Source organism: Malurus melanocephalus, unplaced genomic scaffold, assembly GCF_030028575.1.
Source record: "Malurus melanocephalus ecotype Western Australia unplaced genomic scaffold, MMel_1.1 scaffold_247, whole genome shotgun sequence".
Taxonomy (NCBI): Eukaryota; Metazoa; Chordata; class Aves; order Passeriformes; family Maluridae; genus Malurus; species Malurus melanocephalus.
The window spans coordinates 53,567-69,158 of NW_026623479.1; the positions used below are offsets into that span (position 1 = coordinate 53,567).

Consider the following 15,592-nt stretch of genomic DNA (forward strand, 5'->3'; position numbering starts at 1 on the left):
ATGTAGCTATTAGAGTCAATTGGTGGTTTTACATTGGAGTAACTAATGGCACAAACAAAAAATCTTTCTTACTAGCTCTGTGTTGTTTGTTAATATTCTGTGCTGAAATTAGCAGAAGAGAACACAAAAATGCTTTAATTTGTTTGGTACATACCCATCCAGCTGGTTTAGTGTGACCATTGCTGACTGTACTGCAATACCCAAAATTTACAGTGGACATCTATAAAATGAATATGTCTATTCTCCAAACACTGAATTGAAGTTAACACTTCCATTTTTTTGTTTGAGACCAAGTTACTCATGTACAACCAGTCAGTGAAACAAAGCCAGCTGAAGAGCTAAGCACTTCCATGTATGAAATTGTAGCAACTGAAGACTTGAGAGATCTTCTCTTTTGTATATGTTCCCTGTATTGTCTACAGCAGTCACTGCTTTTATGTTGCTCTGTACTTTCACCATACTACAGTTAAATTGATTTTAAATGCCTGTTCTGGAGAAAAGGGATTTGTTCTGATGGTATGAATGGTTTGTTCTGGTATGCCTGTGCTTCCTTACCCTGTCTGGAGAAAAGCACATTATAAAGAAATGCTGTTTTACCAGTAAAATAACTTTCCACACTTGAATATATTTTGTAAGTTTTTGAAATTGTTTAAGACCTCTTGTAAGATTAATTTTAAAAAAAAACAACCAAAAACCACCTACCTGTTACTCTACCTTTTTTTTTATTATTAGAAGTTTTCATAGCTTGTTCTTATGATATTAAAAGTGCAAGAAATAAGTTGTGGCTTCCTTATCTTTACTACTTATGTTGTAGGTCTGAGTTCTGACTGTGGGGCCCTGTGGAACAGGCTGGCTGTAAGCTCTCTATGTCTGGGCAAAAATGTGTCAGGTATAACCCTACAGCAAATGCCTTGCCAAGAGCACTCTCAAGCAGTAAATGATGAGCTGCCCAAAGTATCTATTTCARACTGACATTTCCCTCTAAAATTTACTGAAGTTTAGACTTTTCCAACACATGTCTGGATGAAGTAAAAAATTGAGCCAAATCCTTGGGTTGTAAATATTTTTACTGGGAACATGTTGTGCTTCTGCTGTTTCTCTAAGAAGAAATGAAACACTYAAATGAGAAATGCTTTTTGTGATAACGCCAGTGATTTATTGACTTTATTTTGCTGTTTAGAATTACTGACACACACTTGCTTAGTGTAGACAGSAGCTTTTAAATGCTAACACTGCAAAGATGAATATGCTCATGCAAGGTCAGCAGTTGTATGGAAACAGGTATTATTCTAGAAATGTACTCTGGAACCAATTCCAAATACATTGGAAAATTCTTGCTGTGTTTGAAGCTGAAGATTTCAATGAGGCTTTGCAATCAGTTTTTCTTGGTAATGATCCTGAGCAAGACTGTTACAGTTGATGCAGTGTAAAGGTTTATGAGCGCTGGGAAAAACAAATCAGCCCAAATCAGAAGATGTTTTTGCAGGTATGTTGAAAGTGAATCCAGAGATTGCTCTTTCAAAATGGTCTCTGAGCTGACAAAAAGAATATTGAAGTCTTCCTAGAAAAGCAAGCTTTTCCTTTTTGTTCCTAACTGCAGAAATGTAGGACATTAATAGCCGGGCTTATTCCTTCAGAAGGCTGGGTTTAATAATATAAATAAATCTAACTTGTTATCTTTTGTGATTTAATGGATTACAGATATTAATTGGCCATTTTGCCCTGCATCAGTAATACATGTGCTGCAGAATATACTGTTGATGGCAAAATTGTGTTGAATTGCARTGGCTAATTTTTGTCTTGCAGCCTATTTCAGTTCAGTCCCACTGGGTTTGCAGCTTTGTGGTTTTTCAAGATTTCCAACCAGTACACAGTGTATTGAACTTACTAAAACAAAAAGAAATCATTGTTGCCGCTGGGCTTAATACTTGTATATCAAGGTCTCTGTGTGCCACAATATGAATTCTTGAGTGTTTCAAGTACTTTGGTGTGTCTTAACGCACAGTGGTGTTACCTTCTTTAAAGAGCTGGTTGAACTGTAACTATAATAACAGATGGACTGATGTAAATCACAAATTACTACAGTTCACCGAGACCTTGATCAGGTGTTGAAAGGTACAGACAGAACAGCAGATAATTAGATGTTTAGTTACTTGGCAGGAGGTCTTGTGCTTTCCTTATTTCATATAACTATGTAATGCAGGGCAAACTTTCACATGAGCAGCYCTTGTTTTTAGTTAGGCTCTAAATACAGTGTGTTGCATGTACTTTGCAGTTTGGGRGAGTAAGAGAAATGGATCCTTTTCCCACATGATACTACTACGTTTTCTTTGGTAAGCTAAAGATTTCACATATGTCTACTGATACAATGCTAGCAATGGTACTGTGGTATATACTCCCATTGAAATTGTTTCTGGAACTTGAATTTTTTCTCCTACCCATACTTTTAAATTTTGAGGAAGTCTGGGTATTCACAGTGTATGATATTGAAGGATACTTTATAATTTGACTGTASATGTTTCAGTGTTTTTCTGCAGTGACAACACTGACTTGGTAATTGCCAGTCCTTTCCAGGATTTATTTTTTAAACTCATCACTTCAGGTGTTCAATTTACAATGATTCCCCACAAGGTTAGTAGAGAGAGCAAGATGCAGTTGTTGCCAAATACAAGACAACTGTTTTCTGTTGGAAAAAATATTAATGAGTGTTTGGAAATTTAAGTGTATAATGAAATTCTCCCCTCCTTTGAAGTCAATGTCAAAATTTCTTTTCCCAGCAGTGTGGTTTGGATAAAATCCAGATCATAATTTGGATTGTATAGTGCAGCTTTCCTAGTGACAGCATTTCTTCCTTAGAATTGTTCATTAATCTTTGAAAAAACCTTACTCCAAACTCAAACCAAGAAGGCACAGRCTACTGATGTGGCTAGAACATCTAGAACAACCTCTGCCAGCCTAGCTTTTTTCTGTAGAAAGCATATGCTGTATGTTGGTTTAATTGTAACGTTTAAGTTACACAAAGATACTCTTGGAWTTTCACATCTCTCTGTGTGTAAGGATGTTTTCGATGCCTTTAGAAGTTTCTGTGCATCATCAAAGCCACAGTGCTGGTGCTTTTTTCTAAGGTCTTTTTGTTTCAAGAAATGCTTCCACGTAATCCAAACCCATCTTACTTTAACAGAACAAGAYCTGACTCATCCAATCCATGACAGCTGTCAGTGCTTCAGAGTGACAGAAGGGAGCATCCTACAGCAATAATGGACCTACTTTTCATTTCATTAAATGCTACCAATAGCACTGGTCAGATAACAAGGTGTAGTACAAAGAGATTTTAAAGAAAAAGATTTAAAACTAGATCTAAATATGATTGATGAGAGAGGTCTCTGTGCGTAAGTAATCATAGACTAGTATTGGTTGGAAGGGACCTCAAAGTTCATCTAGTTCCAACCCCCTGCCAKGGGTTGGGGTACCACCATTAGATCARGYTGTCCAGGTCCCCATCCTTGARCACTTCCAGGGATGGGGCATTCACAACCTCTCAGGGCAAYCTGTTCGAGTGYTTCACCATGCTCACACTAAAGAATTKCTTCCCAACAGCTAAACTAAATTTCTCCTCTTTCAGTTTAAAATTGTTCCACTTTGACATATCACCGGCCCTTGTAAAAACTCACTCTCCTTCCTTTTTTAAGCCYCTTATAAGTACWGAAAGGCTGCAGTATGTAATGCACGTATTTATTGTAGAAGAGCAATACAAATGGATCCTAAGAGTTGAAGAAAGCTCTCACCGCACAAGCCTAGAGCGCTGTACATGCCACTGCACAAGTACAATTTATCCACCGCAGTCTCTCGCTGTCCGTGGTGCCCCGGCGGGAGGGCAGTGAAGCGCTGCCATCGCAGGACGGACCTTTCGTGTTGCCGAGCGCCGGCCGCCGRTCCCGCCGCGCTCAGAGCCGCTGCCCCTCGGCGGGGCCGCCGGGGCGCCAGTCCCGCTCGATGTACAGGTGGTACGGGTCGTGCTTGGACTCCAGCTTCCGCGAGCGGGTGTAGGCCAGGATCAGCCCCCCGGCCAGGCAGCCGTAGAAGATCATGATGAGCAGGATGTAGAGCGAGCCGTCCGCCCCCGCGGCCGAGCCGGGGCCCGGCGGGGCTGCGCTGCTGTTGGCGGCGCGGCGGAGCTCCCGCAGCACCGCCCCGAGCAGCGCCGGCAGCCGCCGCGCCTCGCTGCAGTTCATGGTGGCACCGGCACTGCGGGGTGGAGCCACCGGGCACGGCCCTGCCAGCGCCCAGCTCGGCGGGGATGCTGCTGCGGGGAACACACGGAACGGAACAGAACCGCTCGGAGCGGTGCGAACTGACACCGCTTGGCAGACTCCCTCGAATAGGCGAGATATTTCATGCTTAAGAAATGCAGGTCTGCTAAAATAAAGGCAGGAATGAGCTGGTTCTTGTCATAGAATCACTGAATGGTTTGGGTTGGAAGGGACCTTAAAGCTCATCTTCTTCCAAGCCCCACCGCCTTCCACTAGACAAGATTGCTCCAAGCCCCATTCAACCTTGAACGCTCAGCTTCTCTGGCCAACCTGTGCCAGGACTTCACCAACCTCACAGTAATGGATTTCTTATTAATATCTAATCCAAATCTCCAGCACGAGAACAGCACCCAGCTGACAAAACGAGAGCAGTCAATAGCAAAGACCCTGGACAGGCTGCCAGAGGATTGCTGTTGAGGGGATCGTAGCAGAAAAAGCAAGGCAGTCTGGAAGGAAGAGTGGTGGGGTATTAGAACTTGAGTAGCAGCAGCTGTGGTGGTCAGATATCCAGAGTCAGRATTAATTGGAGTCACTAAAACAATTGGTAATTGTAACCAGGTGAGTTCTGGGTGGTTCCCAGTTTGGCTGTGCTGGAGAGAGCCTTGAGGCTGCAACAGGCAGGTGAATTTTCATGTATTTTTTTCCCCTCGTAAAACTCTGTGCCCGTATTAACGGTCTTTTAAAATCCCTGCCCCCACGTTGTTTACCTGGTAACTCTAATTTCAATTGTCATTATTCATACATGTGAGTTTGGCAGTTGCATGTTAGAGATTCACAGTCTTGCCAGCATTTACAGTAGTTAAAGGCTTTGGGAAGTAGTTGCCATAAGCTGTTTCGGGAGGTGGGACAGGTGTTTTGTTTTGAACATGGTTTCAGAGGGGTCCTGGTTTAATGACCCTAATTAAACGTCATAGAAATGGGCTCATTGGCAGAGACTCTGTTTGCTTTGACTTGAAAGACAGCAAGTAAAGCAGGACAGGCATCTATAGAGAACAGTGATCCATTCTTCATGTTCACTCCCTGAGGGAGCACCATAAATAATAGGCTGATTTATATCTAGCTGGAAAAGTTTAGGTTTGTTGTTTAAAACAATTAAAAATCCCAGAAACACCTCCCAGGGATGGAACATGTGAAGTTGTAATTTCAACTGACCTGTCAGAAGTAGTCCAGAACTTTTTAAAACTGAAGTGTCTTTCTTACCTGTGTTTTTAAAAAGTAAAACTTAAATGACACCACCTTGCTTCAGCATTTTAATGATAGGAGGCCATGTCCTGAATGATGGGCATTTCCTGCTCAGGGTCTGCATGCTAAGAAATAACAGAGGTAACACAGAGGTGGTGGTTGAACTTCTMTACTTGGAGACGTGTGAGGGTAAATGCAGAGATCAGCATGTGTGGCACCTCTGGTAGTGTTCACCATTAACCAGGTTATTGGTGTTTCAGAATGGGAGAACAAGGGGGGAAGTAAAYGGTTTGTGGCATGGTTTTGCTTTTTCTTTTTGCTTTACCTATTTTTTGCTTTAAAAGTGCAGGTCTGTCAGGGTCAGACACTCTGCCCAGAGCTCCGTTTGTCTAAATTAATTAGCACTGGTCTAATATCAAGGCTAYATACTTCCAACCAAAGACAGTTTTAGATAAATTACCTGTGATAATCAGCTTCATTATAACACTTCATCAGTCTAGAATGGGTTTGATTTTCTTTAAAACATGTCTCTCCCCARTAAAGGTATAGCAAGATTTAACCTGTTACAGCACCCAGTAGCATTTTTCAGAACTCACATTATGTGAAAAATGACAGGCTAAGTACAAATGTGTCAGTCCTGGTCCTCCATGGCTGATGTAATACTATCACATTAAAAAGCAATCACTAACCTACTTTGCAGCACTGAGTTAACTGGAAATGTGTTTTATTCATCTAAGTAAGTTCACAGAGCTTTACTCTGTGTATTGTTTGTAATTCAATGTAAGCGTGACTGCAAGTTTTGCTGATTGCATTTTGTAGATCACCTTTGTACCATCTTATGCAAAAAAAGCACCAGATTTGTTATTTTTAAGCTTTGAGTGTGTAAATTTTAACCTTCAAAAGGAAAATTGATTTACTGTCATGTAAATAGAGCTTAGCCCCATTGGGTAGGCTCAGTAAGAAAGAAAAAAGCCCCACCACAAACAAAAATAACCAAAGCCAAAATACAAACAAAACCCCAACACATCAAAATACATAAGAATTTATTTCTGTTTTGCATGTAATTGCAGAACAACACTAATTTATTATTAGAATACAACAYAGTTATTTGAAGCTATTGTTCTGAGATGTGGTAGATTTGGTCTTTTTTTTTTCTTTCTACTGGAAATGAGTGACCCACATTCTGAACTGGCATTCTGTTCCTTTTATAGCCTGCCAGTGTGTGGGGAATTGCAGTTCATGCTAGGGGAGCCGGCAGGCAAGCACCCTGCATGTTATGCTCTGAATGTTGTCAAGGGCACTGATTGCATGGGGTGGTTAAACACCACCTCACCTGCTCCTAAGGGAATAACTCCTTGTTCTCCTGGTTTACACTTTTTTTTCCTTTTCAAGCCACTTAATGACATCTGCCTGTTGTGTTGTGTGCAGGGAGCGATCCCTGCCAGCCCCACCCAAGGGTCTGTGCCAAGGCTGTTCCTCAAAGGCTTTGTTGAAAGGTCATTGCCTCTGAGGCTCTGAAGACTTTCAGTGGCAGAGATCTTGGGCCATTAGTTCAGTATTTAGCAGAAGAATTGATTAACAATCCTGTTTCTTTTAAAATACTAAATCATCCATGTCACTTTGAGCAAACTTAGACCCTGGTCCTCCCCTGTCTCTTGAGGCAGCTCTTTGTGCCTTTGGCAGGGTAACTGCAGGGAGTTGAAGGTTAATCAGCTCTTGGCCAGTGCCATTCCTCCTCAGGCCAGCTAAACAACTCTAATCTTCCTTCACAGCTGAAGCTTTCTAGTCCCACTGTTGTAGCAGTTACATTCTGGCTTTCTCTGGAGATATTAYGTCTTTTGAGGTAATATATATATAATCTTACACCAGATATATCCAAACTGGGTTTTGTTTMTCTTTGAACTTCTTTCTCAAGACTTAAATTCTCAAGCTGCTTTCTGAAGAACTTGCATCTACTTTGAGCATTCTGGAACTGTCAGCAGTACATGAACCTCTGCCTYGCCCTTCAGGCCCATGGTGTATGTCCTCTCAGCCCGGCACAAGATAAACAGCATCTCTAACACCTGCAATCATCACATAATAATGTTGAAGTGATATACTATCCCTTGATCTGCATTCTAGTTCCTTCTTTTTACATTCTTGCTCATTCTGTTTCCCCCTCCACAAGCTCTGTCCCAAAAGGGATTTAGAATTCATTAAAATGAAGGATAAAGTTCTTGCCCAACTGCAAATTATTTGTAAATAATCCCCTTATTTGAAGGTAGCCTGATGTAATCCTTCCTTTTCTCCAAAAATGGTTGGAAAGCTGATGGTGTAGCAAATTGTCTTTTGCAGCATATCCACCTTTAGTTCATTCCTTACAYGGAAAACCAGGCCCAAAGGATGCTTGGTTTTTATTACCTGCAGCATGGAGTCACTGCTGCTGCTTTTGAGAAGTCCTTGTAGGGTAGACTCATTTTCAGACAGAATGTGAGGCACAGAACAGTAACGAGAGACAACYTGTGCAATATACAAAGATCTTCCAAACACAAACTAGTTGAGCCACTGAAGTTGTATTCCACGTTTTGAAATGTTAACATTGTGTATGTGTATATATATATTTTGAAAATAGCAATCCTCAGTCAACCAAGACACAGAAGATAAAATACATTTCATATAAATACATTCATGGCTTAAAGAAAATAGTCTTACAACCTGCTGACAGACTTGAGTGTAAGTATCTTTCTTGCATGTATTTCACTTTTGTCATACCAACAGGATGACTAAAGGCTATTTAATAATGACCAGTTTTAAAACATGGAAAAATTGGTGACATGGCTCCAGGACCAAATAATTTTAAAAGTTGYCATGGATACAGGAAGTATTTCCTGTTGACAAAAAAAAAAACAAAACTGTACATGTCTTAAAAATTTTTTTTAGAAAACCTATTTCCTTGTTCCTTTCAATGACTCTTGTTCCATGCACAACTTGATACTGTCAGCTTCATGTACCAGATTTTCCCTTTCCCCTCGGGGCTCTTGGAAGGTGYGCTGGCAGTGTTCTGGACAAGCCAGAGAAAATTATGCATGGTGAAGTCTGAGTTGGTCCCCAGGAAGAAGGGATGGTTTACTTGAAGAGTATAGAGCCATGATTTATTTTTGCCCAAGTCTATTTTAACTGGAAAAAATACATATACATGCAGAAAAGGAAAAAYTTGTCCTGAAATTGCAAGCTTGTGTGTTCAAGAGAAGCAATGTACAAAATCTTTTACTTTCTGTACAGTGACAATACCAAATATTTTTTCTTTTTAACCGTCATATACACAACACAAATATTATGAATAGAAATCTATAAATACTTTCAAATGAATTTGCARTATAGAGCAGTTGAGGGCCACAGCTGTACAAAATGTAAGCAACATATATAAAATGATTAAGAAAGTGCAAAGTAGAACAGTATCAAGAGCCTCCACTTTTTACAGCACTTATGGTTCAAGTGTGAAGAGCTGGCAGGGATGCAGGAGCTCAGTTACAATTCAAAAGAAGACACAGTACAGGATTCGGCACACAAAATGATGAACTATTATTAAATTATATCTTCCTCCTTCTTCACATCTATGACTTCCAGTTAATGAGAACATGTTTATAATGAATTTCTGTAAAGAGTGATTTGTCCCKTTTTACAAGTTTCCATGAAACAAAGATTCCCTGGCCACAGACTACTTTTTTTGTAAGTAAAACAAGACTAGACAGGGAAACTTCTGTTGGTTTCTGGTTGCCTTGTCATGCTTACCACAGTTAAAAGGTGAACGGAAATACCTTCCACAGAGGAATGCAAACATCTAAAACCTGATCCTCTAAGTTACGTCCAGGTAACCTGTACCAGCACTCACCTGTATGGGAAGGTCTAGAGAATCAGTGCCTTAAAAACAAAACCAGCAACCACCTCTCCAAAAAAAACCCACCAAAACTCCTCTGAGTTTCAAGACTGTTTAKAGACCACTGCCCATCCGTTTCACAGCTGCTTCCCAGTCCAAATGCAAGTTCTGCATTTGGGCACTGATTTGTCATCAGCACCCCAGGGCACTGCAAGTCTTTGTTTTCTTTTATGCTGTGTGTTCAGTGGAAAGCTCTGCTTGAATTAAAATGCAGTGGCAATAAAAAACCTATTTGGTGAGTTGGAAGTTGGAAATAGTTAATTCAATGCTCTTGAGTGAACTTTCTTATAACTTGTTCTTAGAAAGCTTTTCAGTTCACCTTTACTTCAGTAAGTGTACTTCCTATTCTTTTGTAGGCACTGTAAATATTCAAGATATTGATGTGCAGAAGAATCCATCCATTCTCAAGCAGTGCATCATCAGTGAGCTCTAGCAAGTTCTTGACTATTACTGTTGTCTTGGTTTTGTTTTTAAAAGGACAARGGTAGACATTAGATACTCCTTTTCCCTCCTTTGCTAAGTGTCTTATTATGACAGAAGAATCATCATAATTACACTATTTCTTCCTCTTTGAAATACAGGTCAGACTTCAGCATGAGTTAAAGAGAAGTTGTAAGTAGTCTGAATATGCTAGAGAAACAATAATAAAATTACCTGGTCATACTGCTTCACATAATGATGTCTGTCTCAAAACTGGAGATGATCACASAAAACTCTATGAAGACCATCAATGTCCAATCTGCTAATAATTAAGAGTTTGGAGTCTAAGATATTCTCRGTTTCACTTGATAGAGACTACAGTCTTCCATTTGGTGTATTTTTTGAATGTGTGATATCTACAGTATACACAGACATCCAAAACTGAGGCATGGGAAGGAACCATCTGCACAACTGCCTGGACAGCAGAGCTGGTTATTTGCCTCCGTACATTCTTTCGATGTCGTTGAGGTAATGGTTTTTCAGTTCTTTCCGTTTCAGCTTGAAAGCGTCTGTTACTAACCCAGTCTCGGGGGTCCACGGTTCGGGGCTTAACCGGACCTTGATGGGTATTTCAAACCTTTCTAATTTCACTGCAGGGACAAGAACAAAGAAAAGCATGACTGATTATAAAGCCAAATGAAATACTAATTCAAGCTCCCTAAAAATCTGGTCAGCACCCTGTAGTTTGTATAATATGGTGTCCTGTTAATGACCTTACAGAAGGGCCACAGGCAAATTCCACCCTGTCCCGATGCTGAATGCTGGTTGGTGTGCAAATACTCTAGTAACTSTCTATTTAGACCTTGTATTGGATGTGACAATGCCAAATCTAAAGCCTGAAACAAATTACTGACTAACCTGAACYTCTGAGACTTCTGTCACAAGAGGATACACTGAAATCTACATTTCTTTGTTACAGGAATGGAGGAATAACTAAGGTAACTCAAACTAGCTGGATGTGCTTCACATTTAAATTATAATTAAGAACTTGTACACGTCACCTGGTTGAATGTTTATTTCCTATATTTTTCCTTCCTAAAAGTTTGTTCAGAGTTCAAAGCAAAGGGACTTCTCTGTATTTTTGTTACATTAGCCACTTATTTTCCCTTCAGYTGGAAGCAGTGGCTTGGCACATGCACAGCCTCATTGCAACCAAGGCTGCTTCTCTCTGTTGCACAGCAACAGCCCAAGACGGGGAAGAGAGGGTGGAGCAAGGGAGGAGACGGAACCGCTTCAGGGAAAGGGCAGGAGCAGCACCGGGAGCTGCTGCTGTGCCCAGTACTGGATGGAGYTCGCTATCGGCATTGTAGGCTGGGAATGGGATCCACTGACATGGACTCGGAGCTGAATTCCAGCACAGCCTCTGGGCGGCAGCACAAGCGGGACCCGGGAGCTTTTCTGCCTCAGAGTGCTGCTGCCTCACATGTGTGCCTGCTTATGATGAAGGTACATCACGCTCTGCTAAGAATGAGAAATACCTCTTTAAAGTAGTTCTGCAAAAAACTTCACATAAATTAGTTGTATCTCAATAGTAGATTACTATCTAGAAGGCAGAAAGAATGTATAAGCAAAGGGTTTAAGTACACAAAGCTATATGGATAGTAATTTCCCCAATTCATGGTAAAAACACCAGGGATTAAAATGTTTAAACCCAAGCCCAAAACCTAAGGATTGATTTGTTTTTTTCAAGGCAAGACTTTTGTTCTTGTTTTCTCATTTTCAAAAGGCAGATTCTCCTCTCTGTAGTTCAGGAGGAAGTGCTCAGCGTGTGCTTAGGTCCAGCTTGTACTGATTTCTTGTATGAAGTGCCAAGTGCTTTAGACTTTCTTCCCCAGTGAGTTTGTTCACTTTTTTGTCCCATAAAGGACTGTTGATGCTTTTGATCGTTCAGTACCAGAGCAAGGAGGAGCAAGCTTTTAAGCCATTACAGCCACAAGGACTGTGGTTGTTCAAAGCTGTAGGGAACAAAGTTGTACRGGGAAAAAGACACTTTGAAATCTCAACCAGTTTCCTTACCAGCAAATGTCTTGAAACTTTTCTTCCAAACTGACAGCACTTTTGGACCTTATTTTAACCATATTAAACAAGCAACCTATCTCTAGAGTTCGGCTGAAAAAAACTCTTATCTTTTTGAAAATACAAAAAGTATCAATATTCCTCGGATAATACACAATGATTTTATGATTAAACTTTTAAGTTTTGATAGAGAGTAACTGGAAGAAGGAGGAGCAGTTAACGAGCATAACTGACAGTTTTTGCAGGATAAGCCCCCATGGCCAGCAGGATATGCTGTGGTACTTACTCTTGTTTGCCACTTCTTTAATCTCTCGCAGTACTTCTGCTTCCATTGTAGGATTGTTACAGATGTCCACCCAGCTTCCACTGATGCCTTTCTGCTCAGCCAGTGCTGTCAGCTTCTTCTGGTTAGGGACCACAAAACTGATCACATAGGACTGGTCACTACATAGGGTGGCAAGAGAAGGAAGGGAAAAAAAGTCAAGCCTTTCATTGCAGGGTATAAATTAGCTGCTGCTGGACCCACAGATGCATAGGGCTTTCTGAACTGTAGTTATTCCCCTGTACAGGATCCTTCTTGTGCATTAAGAGTTCACATCTATGGGCTTATCAAGAAGATATTCTGAACTGGTTTGTAATGTCAGGGGTGATCACAATCTGGCTTTGCTGTCGTTTCACCTGTGCACATCTCAGTTTAGATTCCCAGCTGGACCTGGAGTTCTGCAGWTCTCCACAGTTGCTCCTCATGTAGGGAGAGAGACCAGGGCCATTTCCAAAACTCACTGGAAAGCTCTGGATCAGTGCAAAGTGTCCAGATTAACTTTTCACTGGTGTTCTGACAGAAAGCCGAAACACATGCTAAATATAATGATACCTGTTTAGAGACGGGATGGAACACAAGTGTATTTGGATAGGAGAAATGCCAACAGAAAAGCAGTAATTTCTTCAGCTTTTAGGGACTCTGGGAACCTGTGCTACTTCAGAGATGCTGTTTGTAACTTGGACTCTGGTAGAGGGGCTTGTTCAATGGAAACCATGGAAAACTACAGTATAGCATCAGAGAAGTGGATCAGAGCCTGTATTTCATGTTTACTCTGGAGAGAGTTTCTAAATTAATACCACTCTTACCTTTTGGCATAAGCACAGATGTTGTCAATCAATGGGCAGTTCTTCAGTGCTGCCTCTACTTTGCCCAGAGATACATATTCTCCTGCTTGCAGCTTTACCAAATCTTTCTTACGATCTAGGAGTCAGGGRARGGRAAAAAAWYMAARSYYMKTTYMWTTWAAMYTYMRSCWTTYCMMMRRMYYMWYTKSMMMMMWWWTWWKRWWYYRWTTTKKKSYWWTGCCAGACTCTTAACAGATAAATTTTAAAGTGGCTAAYAGCTGCCCATTTTATAAAGACTTCTGAAGAAAAGTGTTAYAGTATTACACTTTTTGTCACAYATCTTGTAGGAAAGGACTGATTTTAAAGCTTTGTAATTAATACAAAAGTTAMTCTTACATTTATTCTTTAAAGTCCACGTGCTAAATTTAGACAGTGATACTGTCACAGGAAAYGGCATCACTTCTAAAAATTTACTACAGCAGTGAGGACTTTTGGAAATGTGTTTTACGCTGATTCTRTAGGCAGGTAACCTTTAGCAGATTAGCCCTGGCAAAGCCTACAGTATTAATAACATGTTTATAATTGTAGTTAGTCAGTATCTTGTAATCTATTAAGGTATCAAAAACTGAGGCCCACCTATGATCTGCAGACACCCATCTGGATGGAATTCCCCAATATCTCCTGTACAGAACCATCTCTGACCRTTCTCATCAGTGGTAAACTCTTCTGTTGTCTTCTCTTCATTTTTAAAATATCCCATGGAGACGTTGGGTCCACCAATTATAATTTCTCCTCTAGGATTAGGCTTGTCTTTATTAGTATATCCCCCTGAAAATAACAAAGTCCCACACAATTATTTTTAACTTGTATATCCTTCTGCCAGGGAAATATTTTAAAACTTCAGCTTGAAGTTAAAGCACACTAACTGATTACTATTATCAAAGATAAAGAACAATTACTTCATATGCTACTCTTAGCTAAGCAGACAGGCAAACAAACCAGCTAGGCAATGGCTAAATTAATTACTCTGAAATCAAAACAATTACTACTCTCACCTTCTTGCCAATCTCTCAGTTTTATTTCACAGCAAATAAGAGGAGCTCCAACTCTGCCAGTGCTGTAATCAGCAACTTAAAGAGAGAACAAGAAAGAATAGATTTTTTTTGTTATCTGAAATATGAATAGGGTGCATCTTATCTCAAGTTACTTTACTGCAGAACTACAGCTTTTTGTTAAAAAAAAWTTAAAAATCACCAAGCCCTTGTACATTTCTATAACTTACATTATGTATTTTCACAAATGTTTTGGTTACCTTCTGTAATTGTGCCGGCTCCACATGTTTCTGTCAGTCCATAACCTTGACCAACWGGACAGCAAAAACAGATGTTCATGAATCTTTGTGTTTGAGGTGAGAGTGGTGCTCCTCCAGAAAGCATCATACGGACATTCCCTCCCAGCAGGGCCTTTACTTTTTTAAACAACAGTCTTGAAAGAAGGCAAAAAGCATTAAAAATTATTCACTTAGCTCACTTCCATAAAAAGACACAAACCTTCTTCCTTCCTTCCTATGCGGAATGCCTTAACAATTAACTGATTCACAGCTTTTGGTGGACAGCAGGGCTAATCCAAACCCGTTACCTCTTGTGTAATACTTGGAGAGKCAGATTCCCGTATCTTAACTAAACAAACATTCCAATTTTATCACTAAAAAAAAGAAAACCAATGAAAATGAACCAGTCAGCTTTCTGGAAGATTAGTCATTACTGTGAAACATCTTACTGTTTCCAGTAAGAACTTGGACTACCTCATTGGGTGTTATCCCAGCAGATRAGAACTGATAGCTCAGATATCATTCTTTTAGACTGTCCTAACAGATCCCAAGGCAAAAGGCACATGTGGCCCGTAAATTCTACTTACATGTTACACAGAGGAGCATCATATCCCCTCTTGATCTGTTCCAACTTGTAGTCATAGCCTATCTTGAACAGAGTTCTCTGAATATAGTTCATCTCTTGAACTTTACTCATAACATTTTTATAAATTCTATCCATTATTTCCTACAAAGTGTTAAAAAGAGAAAGGAAAATTACCACGTGGGATACACCAGCACGAGTAAATTAAATTCCAYGTTATAAGTAATCCCCCCCATTATTCTTCCTTTAGAATGGATAATAAGAATGAAAATGTTTACATCATGGGTTAGGCAGTGCTCAAGTGCAATGCTTTCAACATATAATTAAAGTTAATTTACAGATCATCACAGCTTGCAGCTATTTACAATTTACGATACTTAAACTGGGACAAACTGATTTAGAAAATTTTAATTTCAAGTTTAGTTATCTCTTTGCTAAAGGTTGGTATATTCCCCTCAAGATGTGTCATGCTTGGGMGTGCTGATGCTGTACTTTATCCACAACCATTGGTAAGTGTAAGGAAATGAACTAAGAAAATTAATTTCACCATTTCCTTTTCCAAGAGAGTTCCTCAAYTCTCAGAGCAACATGGTTGCAGTAATTTTAATTATCTGACAAAAACCCATCACAATTCTGTCACAGCCCAGAGATTAATTTCCATTAAAATA

The 15,592-nt window shown here is 40.1% G+C and overlaps 2 protein-coding genes across 7 annotated transcripts in view; both read right to left on the reverse strand.

Annotated features, from left to right (window-relative positions):
- Positions 1-1,055: 1,055 nt before the first annotated feature.
- KCNE5 (potassium voltage-gated channel subfamily E regulatory subunit 5) lies at positions 1,056-4,288 on the reverse strand. The gene has a single exon (XM_057375367.1). The coding sequence runs from the start codon at positions 4,230-4,232 to the stop codon at positions 3,945-3,947; it is 288 nt and encodes a 95-aa protein (XP_057231350.1). The 5' UTR covers positions 4,233-4,288; the 3' UTR covers positions 1,056-3,944.
- Positions 4,289-4,311: 23 nt separating this feature from the next.
- Positions 4,312-15,592, reverse strand: part of ACSL4 (acyl-CoA synthetase long chain family member 4) — a 47,073-nt gene continuing 35,792 nt past the window's right edge. For all 6 annotated transcript variants that reach the window (XM_057375369.1, XM_057375374.1, XM_057375371.1 and 3 more), the window contains exons 10-16: positions 14,929-15,068; positions 14,324-14,496; positions 14,067-14,141; positions 13,648-13,839; positions 13,033-13,147; positions 12,191-12,348; positions 4,312-10,478 (exon numbers count right to left, since the gene is read on the reverse strand). In XM_057375369.1, coding sequence (XP_057231352.1) covers positions 10,321-10,478; positions 12,191-12,348; positions 13,033-13,147; positions 13,648-13,839; positions 14,067-14,141; positions 14,324-14,496; positions 14,929-15,068 — 1,011 coding nt within the window. In that variant the 3' untranslated portion in view covers positions 4,312-10,320. The remainder of the gene's footprint in view (positions 10,479-12,190; positions 12,349-13,032; positions 13,148-13,647; positions 13,840-14,066; positions 14,142-14,323; positions 14,497-14,928; positions 15,069-15,592) is intronic.